The following is a 12,275-nucleotide window of genomic DNA, read 5'->3' on the forward strand; positions in this document are numbered from 1 at the left end:
CATCATCAGCACATCAACTCCTCCTCAAAGCAATGATCAGGAGGAGCGGACAGTGACAGATGATAACCGCTACCGACTCCAGCACAGGAGCAGGCATCCCCCGTGCTCTCTGCTCTCGCATCCCCCCACGCCGCACCTCCCCAGCGCGTCCACCCCCCGCCTCAGCGCGGCGTAGCTCAGCGGCACGCCGCGGAACCCGGCAGCCTCCATGCGCCGAGCCCACTGCTGCAGCCGGTCGTGCTGCTCGCGCCGGCGGGCGCCCTCCCGCAGGAGCACGTCCCGGACCTCCTCGCCCAGCACCGCGCGCTCCACCTCCGCCCGCTCAGCAGCGGGCCGCCGGCGCGCCGCCGCCGCCGCGTCCAGGCTGTCGTAGGCCGCCGCGTACTAGCGTAGCGCCTCTGCGAACCGCTTCCGGAAGGAGGCGCCGTTGTGGCCGGCCTCCTGCTCCGCGAGCACCACGATCTCGGACGCCGCCTCGCTGGGGGCCTGCTCCTAGCGGCGCCTCGCTTGGAGGCTCCTAGCGGCGGTAGGCTGGGGGGAGGGGGCTTCTCGTCTGCAGCGCCCCTCCCGCTGCTCCTCCTGTAGGCGGGGGCACAGGCCTCACAGCCTCCAGGGGCCTCGTGCGGCGCCCCTCCCGACGGGCGCAGGGGGCTCGTGAGTCGCCCCTCCTGGCGGCGCGCGGGGGCGGGGGTGGAGTGGGGGGGTGCTGTGCGGCGGTCTGGGAGGGGAGGTGGGGTTGGGAGTTAGGGATAGGATTCGTGGGGGTAGAATTGGAACACAAAAATTGTATAGATCGAAGTTTAATATTTGTGAATAGTTTTTTCACGGTTACTGTTTGGAATCTAACGGAAATGGCACTGATGGGATTGAAGTAAAATTTCAATGGCAATGAAGGGATGACCTAAATTTTAATGGCATTCAAGAAATTGGCTTAAATTTTGATGGCATTGAGGGAATTAACTCGTCATATTATCCCACAACCTCTTGGCACAAAGAAGCTTCAACCGGCCTAATGCATACCGGTCAGCCGCAACAAGAATTCGCGCAAGCATCTTCATTCTCATTTCTCTGTCACCAAGCTCATCATCCTCAGGCAAGGTATCTGTGTAGATGAATTGAAGCATGCGTTTGAATGTTTCTGGAGCTATCCCTTGCAGGGTGATGGATGACATTGTAGCCTCATCCATGGATCCAAGGAGCTCTGCCCTGAAGACCGGTGAGCGGGCGGCAAGCACTGCGCGGTGTGCATGGAAAGTCTGGCCATGAACGATGAATGAGACATCTGTCTCGTCGGTGTTATCCAGCAGCGTGCCCAGATGTTTCCTAATGTCTGAAGGCGGCACTGGAATAGAACTGTCAGATACCACCGCGATGCCGCATACAAGGCGGATGATTCCCTCGTTCACATGATTTTCCTCCAGATCAGCCACTGAAATGAACCGACTCCACCCATAGCCTACGTCGGACTCCGACCTCATTCGAGCTATGGAACGCGGCCGTCCAGCCTTGTCCATCAAGAAGGCCTCAAAGATACAGTTGACTCTTGTGGTCATGGATCTGTTCAGAAGCTCAAAGAAGATGGAGAGATACTGGCCATTGTCCGACTCACTGATCCCGCGCGGGTAGAGCTGTACCCTCCACATGTGGCCACCGGCGGAGAAGGCATCGGAGTGGACGGCGACGCCGACGGCGAGTTGCTTGGCTAGCTCGTAGTCTACTCTGAACTCGTGGAACGCGGAATCCAGGGCCCGCCCCTCCATAGCCACTGATTGTGCAATCAGCAAGCAAAATTAGCAAAAATCCTCACGAAATCAACAGATTCTAATCTGATACTGCTACTGAATCAGTAAACAATTGCTGCATTCAGCGCCAACTCAAGGAAACCCTCAAATTGCAAGGCATTCAGGAAGAGCGCGGAAGGGCACTCACTCGCAAGTCGCAGCCTATCCGCCGCCGCCGGTGGTGGTTGTGGTGGCGGCGACGACGATGACCCGAGAGGAGACGAGGCCGGCCGCTCCCCTGTCCTTCCCGCTCCTAGCCTCCACGCCTCCCCTCCCTTTCGCTTGCCGGAGCCAGCCTCCGCGAGTACCGCCGGGCCGGGGATTGCCGCGACGGCCCGCCCTTAAGCCCCGCAGCAAGCCCCGCCGCCGCCCGCTGGGGCTCGGGGGCTCGTCTTGCAGTTGCGTGAGCGTGATGAATGCCAGAGGTCGGCGCAAAGCTGCTGCCCGCCTGCGGCCTGCCCCCGCCTGGGCCTCGGCCTGCTATGCGGTGCGGATGGAGCGATTTTTTCTTTTTTATATTTAAAAAAATAAAAATTTCAAAAAAATAAAAATTTCAAAAATATATGTTCGTTTCCAAAAATTTCAAAAATATACCCCGATCGTCCTATGGGGGCGACAGGCCCTAAATGTATTTTTTTTTTTCAAATTTACAACGAGGTCCCTGGCCGGGGGCGCGCGGGAGAAGGGGGCTGTCGCCCCCCTCGGGCGACAGAGGCCCCCCCTCGGGCGACCGGCCCTTCCCCTCCTATATAAGCATTCTACCCTCATTCCCTTCTCATTTGAATCCAAAAATTCCACCAAAAATTCAGAAAAAAAGAGAGATGTGAGGAGAAGTGAAGCGGCGAAGCCCTGCTGGATTGCGCACTTGTGATCTGCAGGTTAGTACATTTAGCTTATGTATTTTTCCATTGGTATTGTAGAGTAATTTAATTTAATTAGTGCTATAGTAGAACCATTTAAGTAGGAGTTTAATGATACTTTAGTTACATAGTAGCAAATTAGTTTAGAAAATTAGTATTACGCGTTTATTATTAAAATTGCAGTACTATTAGAGACATGTTTATAAATTAATTACGATTTAGAATAGAATTTCGCATATGCAGTATAGAATTTGAGTGTCATCAAGTAGTTATAAATACTTATATGTTGTAGTTGAAATCCATACTTAGTTTCTACGGATTATTGAATAAGGTAGTGAAGTAAAGAGTATAACTCGATAAATATTATGTGATATACAGATATGTCGAGCAAGATGCAGTTTCAAGTATTTTTTGGTGACTAAAATGTTTTGTATGTGCCAAATGGAGTAGACTTTTCTGCCTTTAAATGCACATCTAGCGCCATAGATAAACCTCTGGAGAGGAGTTTTGGTTCCATATGTAAGTGGCTGCAGCGTGGGTTCCGTGTTGATCCGGAGACACATGTGATGACCGTCCAGTCTCTTGTTAATTGGGAGGTAGAAAGTGATTTATGGGAATTGATGATGATACACAGCACTGATGACTGGCAGAAGTACATGCAAGCAGCTCTAGAGCGTGGGTGGCCTCTGGCCATTCTTGTTCAAATCCGGGAGAAGACACAAAATGAAATCCAACATGGTGCAGATCAAGCAACTCCGAGTATTCGAAGAGAGACCAACTATGTTGAGCAAGATGAGTCAGAAGAGATAGAGAACCAAAACATCGGACCACAGGGCCTTGCTGATGATGGAGAGAGGATACATATCATTATGGACGAGATGGAGGCAGAAGACCAAACCGTAATGGAGATGGAAGAATATGAGGGCTCATCTGATGATGAGCAGTACTCATTGTCAAAAGAGTGGATGGAGCATTGTTTTGGCAATCATGTCGCAGAAGACGTAAGAAATCAGGAGTGGGAGTACAGAGGGAATGAGGTAGTGCAAGGTGCAATATATCCAAACATTGAAGCCGTAAAAGATGCTGTGAGACTATGGGCAATATCATTGAAACGAGAATTTAGAGTCGTAAAGTCTGGCAGTAAAGAATATGAGGTGAAGTGTGCGAATGATGGATGTCCATGGTGAGTACATGCATTCAAGGGAAAATGAAAGTCGAACTGGAAATGTTCCATTGTGACAGAGCACACTTGTTTGCTGTAAGAAATTCTTCCCTCGCATTGCAATATATCATGCGACTTTGTTGCAAAGCAAATATATGGGTTGATTATGGACAACCTAAATTATGAGCCAAAAGTGATTATTCGACACATTGACCAGACTTACCAGTACACCATTAGTTATTTGAAGGCATGGCGGGCTAAACAAACGGTGTTCTAGATGCGGTTCGGCACATACGAGGCATCATATGATACGAGGCAAATCATTCTGCAACTAGCCTTCTTTTGCCTAGGTGCCTGTGTTAGGGCATTTCAGTGTTGTCTTCCGGTGATCTGCATTGATGTCACATTTCTGACTGGAAGGTATAAAGGTCAGATACTCACCGCAATCGGGGTAGATTGCAACAACCAAATAGTTCCGCTTGCATTTGCATTTGTTGAGAATGAGAACTTAGACAGTTGGTATTGGTTCCTTGAATGAGTGAAGGTTCACGTTGTTGCTGCACGTCCAGATGTGTGCCTTATTAGTGATAGGTATGCAGGTCTGCTACAATCAATACTGAAATTGCAACATGGAACTGCGACAACGCCTCCATTGTGGCCCGATGTCCAAAACAGGTGGTGCATTAGGCATATGGGTGCAAACTTCTATGACCACTTCAAGAACAAGGATCTTAAGAACATGTTTAAGAGGTTGTGCACCCAAAATCAACAGAGAAAATTAAATGCATTATGACATATGCTTGATCAGTTGACTGCAGAGCTAGTGAAGGTAAAGGCATCAGGAACAAGTACGAGTCAGGCTGTAGAGGCTAGGGATTCAATTGAGAAGCCATTTTCACACTGGATTCGAGGTGCACCTAAGGAGAAATGGTCATTCTTTTATGATACCAATGGAATACGGTATGGTATTCAGACAACGAACCATGCAGAGTGTTTCAATATGGTTATGCGTTCTTGTCGTGCCTTTCCTCTTGTGGGAATTGTTGAGTTCATCATGTATGGGTGCATGAAGTATTTTAGAGAGCGTTACATGGCTGCAAACATAAACATCAGCAACCCCCAAATTCAGTTTTGCACAAGAGTGACACAATATATGCAACAGAAGATTGAAAATGTCAAACTGCACCGCGTCATATCGACAGGTACAATGGAGCATAGATTTGAGGTTCTATGCAAGGATAGAACTGGTCGTGGTATCCGTAGAGATAGGGTGGTACAGGAGAGTTTGATTACAGTAGATGGCAAAGCCTTCTGCTCCTGCATGAAGCCTAAATTATTGCATTTGCCATGCTCGCATCTCATTGCGGCATGTGCAGAGTCTGAGTTGCAGCCAGGAATATTTGTTTCACCTTACTTCAGCAAGGAAGCAGCTGTATCCACCTGGGGACATGAGGTATATAGGATTGGAATAGTGGGACCTTTCATTCAGGATAATGAGGATAAGATGTTTATTCCTGATCCAACCACTAAGAAAGGCAAAGGCCGCCATCAGACACGTCGTATTCGAAATGGTATGGACGAGTCCGAAGCAAGCAAGGCACAAAAGCGTTGCAGCCAATGTGGAGCATTGGGTCACAACTACAAGAAGTGTCCTTAGAATGCACTTCACGATGCTGCTGACGTCGGTCCTTCCGGAAATCCCAGAGATGGAGCACCTCCTACGTTCAAATGACCATCGGCGAGAATTGCTCATGGAAGGCACTCGGTGTCATGATCCACCAGTGTGCAGTTTGTACCTATATACTAATCGTGCGTGGAGTTTGTATCGAACATATCTGTAATATGTAGTAATCGTGCGTCCAGTTTGTATGGAACATATCTGTAATATATAAATATCGTGCGTGGAGTTTGTATCGAACCTATCTGTAATATTTAGTAATCGTGCGTGGAGTTTGTATCGAACCTATCTGTAATGTATAAATATCGTATGTCCAGTTTGTATGGAACATATATGTACATATGTGTTCTCATATATTTTTGAATGCAGGTATGGAGATGGACTCCTTGCTAGACCCAGTTATCGACTCGAGCCACAGGTCTTTCTTTGCAGCAGTTGAGCACCGAGCCCTAGAGGTGCTACGTCCTCGTCCACCTGGGGAGGCGATCTCTATACACCACGATTGGGTTGACAAGTATGTAATGAAATATTATTGTTTATCACTTATGTATTCGTCGGTATTCCTTTGTTTCGATAATTTTATTTATTGCAGGTTACGTGAGTCCGGTCTACTGACTCTGGGCCGTCTTGTCGAGGGTGGGCCTATTCAGCTCGATCGATCCCTCCTGATGGCGCTCGTTGACAGATGGAGGCCGGAGACACACATGTTCCACCTCTCGTGTGGGGAGATGACTCCTACGCTGTAGGACGTGGCCTACCTCCTCGGCCTCCCAATCGTCGGGGAGGCTGTAGGTCCGCGTGTGGTGGCGGCCTCGTGGAAGGATGACCTGGAGGCCCGTTTTGCCCTGGTTGACCGTGTGGAAGAAGCAGGTCCGATCAACCCGCACCCGCGAGCAGCAGGTCCTTCAAAGACCTGGTTCCTACAGTTTACAGTACGTATTCATTGCATATTTAAGTTTAATTGTTACAATTCATATGTTGCATTGTCAGTTCAAACCATTAATCTTAATTGTTTATGCATCCTACCCTGTTGGTTGCGGATGCCGACGAGTACAGTGTGACCAGATCGCTGGAGGCGTACCTACTTTGGTTGTTTGGTTACACCATGTTCAACAACACTCATGGCAACTCGGTGGATAGGATTCTCCTTCCGTATGCACGGGAGATTGCGGATGGGGACGAGGACGTACCGCCCTACAGCTGGGGTGAGGCGGTACTTGCAGCCACTTACCGTGGACTCTACGACGGCTGCATGAAGACACATGGGAACGCTATCCTGGCGGGGTGCCCACTACTGCTACAACTTTGGTCGTACGATAGGCTAGCCGTTGGTCGGCCCATCGTCGGCCACGAGCCTTACCACGAGGCCATGTACGGCGACGAGGAGGACGACAGGCCCACTATGGGAACTCTCTGGATCTGGCATCAGGTTCGTTCGCAACAAATCTAATTTTGTTATTCATTATTACATGATGCATTAGCGCACTTTTAATTTTACTTATTCGGACTGTAGAGGTCCTGAGCACATGCGCAGGTTAGACGCGCATATCTTGAGTTTGTTTCAGAGCTCGACAAGCTGACGCCCGAGGACGTTGTCTGGGAGCCTTACAGCCCTGAGGCTGTGGCTACCTGTGCACCAGCAGGCCTGTCTTCGCACTGCTCCGCGAATGCGAGCCTGTGGTTTACTACAGCCGTCCTGGTTTACGACATCGCGGTTGAGGAATATTTCCCCTGGAGAGTCAGGAGACAGTTTGGGCAGCGCCAGGAGTTTCCGGTGCCCACCGCGTTAGAGCGTGTCAGTCGCCAGGACCACAGGTAATTATGAATGAATTTGGCTCATACATTTGTGTCGAATCTAATGATTCTTCGTGTTCTACTTTTGTAGGTTGTCAAGGAGTGGCTTGCCATGCTCTGATGATTGGCTCACAAAGATGCAGCAGTGGGTGGACCAATGGGAACATGCAGACGAGCACTTGGTCCATCCAACAGGACCACACACAGACAGCTCCTTTAGGGCTTACCTCACCTGGTACTTACCCCGGACTTGGGCTAGTCTGGTTTATGTTGACACTCACCCGCAGCCACACCAGGCGAGGCCTCGGGATGGCTATGCCCGGCACCACATGGAGGCACTAGCTGGCGCGGTGAGTCTCTTGATCATATTTGCATATATATATATATATATTAATATTCATTAGATAATTCATGTGTTTCTAATTGTTCCTTTACTGAATGGATGCAGTTTCGCCTTTGCAACATGATGGAGACGGACTGCTCGACTTACCTGACGAGGGTACGTGCCGGATCCCCAATGACCCAGTTTGAGCAGACAGAAGCATGGTCGAGGCAGCGTGACCAGTTGCGTCAGGTAGTGCACAACTTGGGAAGCCGTGTGCAGTATGAAGATAGCCACAGGTCGTCCCAGGCCTCGTCGTCGTTCCCGTGTCCGGCGACTGTGCACGGGCTGACGTCGCAGTACTACACAACTGCAGGTAACGTAGATATCTCTTTAAAATTAGATCAAGTGTTCCTACATATTTACTAATATCACTGTTGACGCTCCTTAGTGCCCCCGATTTGTATATCGCAAGCGCACGGTTCGTGTAGCTTTTCCCTTAGAGTATTCCCCCAAGGTTTATCAATCCACGGAACCAAAGATACGAGAAACAATCTACTAGCATAGAGATTCCTTTGTGTTGAGATGGTGAAAAATGAATCTAATCTACTAAAAACGACAAACACTGAAGGTAGCAAGAGAAAGTTAGAGATAACCTATCTCGATAATAGATCTAGGATGAAGCAAACCCAAAGAAAAGAACGAAATCGAAAGAGAGAACATGGTCGCTAAATATTCGGAATCACAAATAACTTCACCATGAATGATTGTACATCACAAGATCACAACCGGAGCCCTATCTTGATCTTGATGATCCTAGCTCCAGAACTCCGACGTGGTCTTCCTTGCAAGGTTCCCACGTCGGGTAGGGCAAACCCTAGACAACTAGCACGACCCTCGGCTCTCCGAGAGGTGTCCCTCTATCTTCTCTGCTCCTTGGCGTCGTCTCCCGAATTGATCTCTGCGTGAACCTTGGGGAGGGGTCTTTAAATAGCCTCAGGAAACCCTAGGTCAAAGGGGAGGCCGAACCGCCTCAAAAAGGGGCTGGGCCGGCCGGCCCAATGGACCCAGGCCGGCCGGCCTGGCACATTTCTTCGTCGGCTCGTGTCCTCCTTTCTCCCCAAGTCTCCTGGAGTCTTCTAGAGTTTATGCCTTTCACGATTGCACCCCATTAGACGTCGTTATCTTCGAGATTTCTTCGAGGGAAAGGATAGAATGGAAAATCCTCCCTTAAATCTCTCTTTGCTTTGCTTAGCCCCGAAGTATCTTGATCTTGTGGGCTTTGTCCTTTGGGCTTCATTGGAGGGTGGATGTGCACGAACGGGCCTCTAATCATCATGGCCTTCGGTCCTTTGTTCGGGCTTTGGCCTTCGTCTTTCTTCGTGTCATCGCGTGATCGTGGGCCTCATCATTTCATGCTCCAAAATTGGTCAAAAACCTGCAAAAACGAAGTACCTCCAAAATATATGTGCAAACGCGAAAACGACCAATAATTGGGCCGAGGTTAGGATGGTTAGTGATTTTGATATTAAATTCATGCCATTATCAAAGTTAAACAGGGGATAAAATGGATACTTAAGGAGCGCCAACATTCCCCCCATGCTTAAACCTTGCTCGTCCTCGAGTAAGTCTTTGATAAAAAATCAGCATTGTCTTTCAGTGTCCAATCCCTGCACTTGATCATACACGAGAAAACACAATGCTCCCAAAAATATTTTGCAGTTAATAGTTCAAGTTGTAACCAGCTTTTTCAATGTGGAAGGTAGATACAAGTTAAATGCTTCCCCACAATTATTAAACACATGCTCTCAAAATTGAACAAGTCTCAGAATTAAGAAAGTAAGTTCCATAAGTAATGCTAAACCAAGATCAATAATTTAAACCTCATTGCAATTTGCTCATGGAAACTCTCAGCTCATATTGTCTCTCAAACTTACTAGAACTTGCTCCTTTCTTTCTCTCATATGTATGAGTGAGGCTTTATCTGGAGCTCTGGAAAGGTTAGTCCTAACAAAAGATATTATAATCAAGATATTATCAAAACAAGAAATATTTCTTATGGATTTACCGAGACTCGTCAAAAAGACCATTGGAAAATAATTTCTTTGTGGAGAGGGAGAGAATGGAACACACACTTTGGATGGTGGACATGTGCAAATGGCAATGGTTGATCCCATGGCATAGCTGAAGTCCTTGTTATCGGATTGCACATGGTTGGAATAATTGATTATTGAATAATCTTCAAAGTACCTGGAGTTTAATGAAGCAAACAGGACCGATGAGCTTTTCATCATCATTCATTTTTTTTCATTTTTTCTTTCTTTCTTTCTTTTTGCTCCTCAGAACCGTTGGCAACACAATGCACTTACTCCACCTCCCCCCATGCCTGAACGTTTGCTTATCCTCAAGCAATGAAGTGATGATAACTTGATGGAGTGAGTGTACAAAACCTTTATCAATTCTCTGGACTCAACTTTGGAATTCAATGGAGCATCTCCTCGTGAATGATTGAAGCCAACAGAGGAGGAAAAGGGGCAGGCCGGCCGGCCTAGGGGTGTTGGGTCGGCCGGCCTACTGCATGTAGGCATCCACTTCTTCGGATTTTTTCTTCTGCGAACTCTTTGATGCTTTCCAAGCTTATGTTTTACTGAATTTTGCTCTTGATTCCACTGTTTTGCCATCGAAATAAATATATACTCAATATATAGGTTGTGGTCAAGGGTGGATATCCAGCGAGGTTTGCGATGTTCCCGGTATAGAAACTCACAATGCATGGATAGAATGGCTAGCAAAAGAGAGGTACGCAAAAATACAGAATGGTCAGCTTCTTAGTCTCGTACCAAAGAAGATAAATCCTGAATTAATTCACCTGAAAATAATTCTTGTTCTATGGTTTGTTATGATATATCATTTAGGCTTGTAGAAGGGTAGAGCAATTGCAAAAGGTATCATTGACAAGGTTAGCTCAAAATTAAATCAAAATTAAATTTTCCTTGACAAGCTTAAGTAAGAGAGCAAGAATAAAAGATATGGGTCTTAAATTATCATAACCTCCATAATTGAATTAGCCGGCATTTAATCAATTTTCAGATCATGTTAGAGAGAGCATTATTTTAATCATGCATAAACCAAGCACAAGAAAGTAGACAAGGCGGCAACGATCATCATATTTTATCATGACACAAACTTTCTATCATCATTACTAATCATAACATTAAAGCGTGGGTGATGCATTTATTTATCATGGTGATGAAAACAAAAGAAAGCAAATTGCACACATGCTGAAAAATAAATAAAACAGAAAATTGCTACGCACACACAAGCTTGCACACATGCTGAAAATAAATAAAAAGAAATAGAAAAATCCAAACCACACGTGAGAGCATTTTATTCATGGTCTTGTCGTCGATCACTCTTCTTGATTGCCTCTTGCATTGTATCCTTGGTCATAATATTGTTGAAATGCTCCTCCATCAAATTGTTCCGGTGGCGCCAGGCCTAGAAGTCCCATTTGATATTCAATTCCTGCGGTTCCATCTTCTAGTTGGGTTGTGTGCCTCCGGATGGCGTCTATATCTTCCATGTTTCTTCTTGCATAGGCACCCATGATTCTCATTCCTTGTTCCGGTTGAGGGAGGTCAAAATATTGCGCTCCAAATGACGGGTCGGGCATCTCTCCTTGGTATGACGAGGGTGGGTAGCCGTAGTTGCTAAATGGTGGGGGCGCCGCCGCAGCATGCCCCCATGCTTGATCTTGGTTCCCTTCCCATTGACTCGTCCATCCTTGTGGGTATCCTTGTCCACTTGATGCACCTTGAAATTCATTCCTCCAATAAGCGGAACTTGGCGGTGGAAGGTCTACTTCGAAGTCTTCTTGTTGTGCCGATGCCGATGTTCCTTCAATTAATCTTCCACTTTTTGATTTCTTCACATTTTTTCCAATATTTTCAACTCGCCAATCAGTCCTCCCTCTTGCGAATAATTTCAGCCTTTGATCGGGGAGGGAAATATCCATCTCAGAAATAGTGAATCCCTTCTTTTTCATCCCCTCCGATATAATGGCCTTGCCTCAAATGTTCAATCCCAATATCTCTTCCCGGGACATAATATTTTTGGATCACTCGTAACCCCGGATTTATGGCTCGGGCTATCATTGTGAGATAACACCCCGAACCAACTTCTCCCGTACCGGATGATGCTTCACAAATCCACCTTTCAACCATGATGTAGGTGGGATCAATCACTTGCTTCTTCACCAATGCAGCATACATCCAATTTAATTCTTGGTCTTCGACCTTCGATTCTCTCATCCTCCCGAGAATTCTTTTGCTCAACCATGAGTGGAATATTTGGAGGGTCACATTACTTATATTCTTCCTTTGGCGGTTGACATCTTTTGCTATCTTTGTCCAAAATTCATCAAGCTCTCTATCTTCAACTTGCACCATTTCATATGCATTACTTTTGATTCCGAACAAACTCCCTATTTCTCCATAAGTGATGACTTTTTCTTCATTCTTGAGCCGAAATTTCAGACATGGAACTTCTTCATCATCCACCACTTCTGTTGTTTTCTCCAATGTCATGAACATCTCCAAAGCCACTTCTTCTTGCATGTCTACCGTGACACCGTCGGAAAATAACTTCCAACCGATGTTCTCCAAGAGTTGATAGATGT

General features: G+C 46.9%; 1 protein-coding gene across 1 annotated transcript; it reads right to left on the bottom strand.

Moving 5' to 3' along the window:
- Window positions 1-787: 787 nt before the first annotated feature.
- On the bottom strand, window positions 788-2,208 carry LOC120712912 (BTB/POZ and MATH domain-containing protein 1-like). Its single transcript, XM_039998840.1, has 2 exons — window positions 1,930-2,208; window positions 788-1,765 (listed from the first exon to the last, which is right to left on the bottom strand). Coding segments are annotated over exons 1-2 (810 nt in total). The 5' UTR covers window positions 1,931-2,208; the 3' UTR covers window positions 788-956.
- Between the last annotated feature and the right edge of the window lie 10,067 nt (window positions 2,209-12,275).

The sequence above is a fragment of the Panicum virgatum genome, chromosome 6K (assembly GCF_016808335.1).
Source record: "Panicum virgatum strain AP13 chromosome 6K, P.virgatum_v5, whole genome shotgun sequence".
Taxonomy (NCBI): Eukaryota; Viridiplantae; Streptophyta; class Magnoliopsida; order Poales; family Poaceae; genus Panicum; species Panicum virgatum.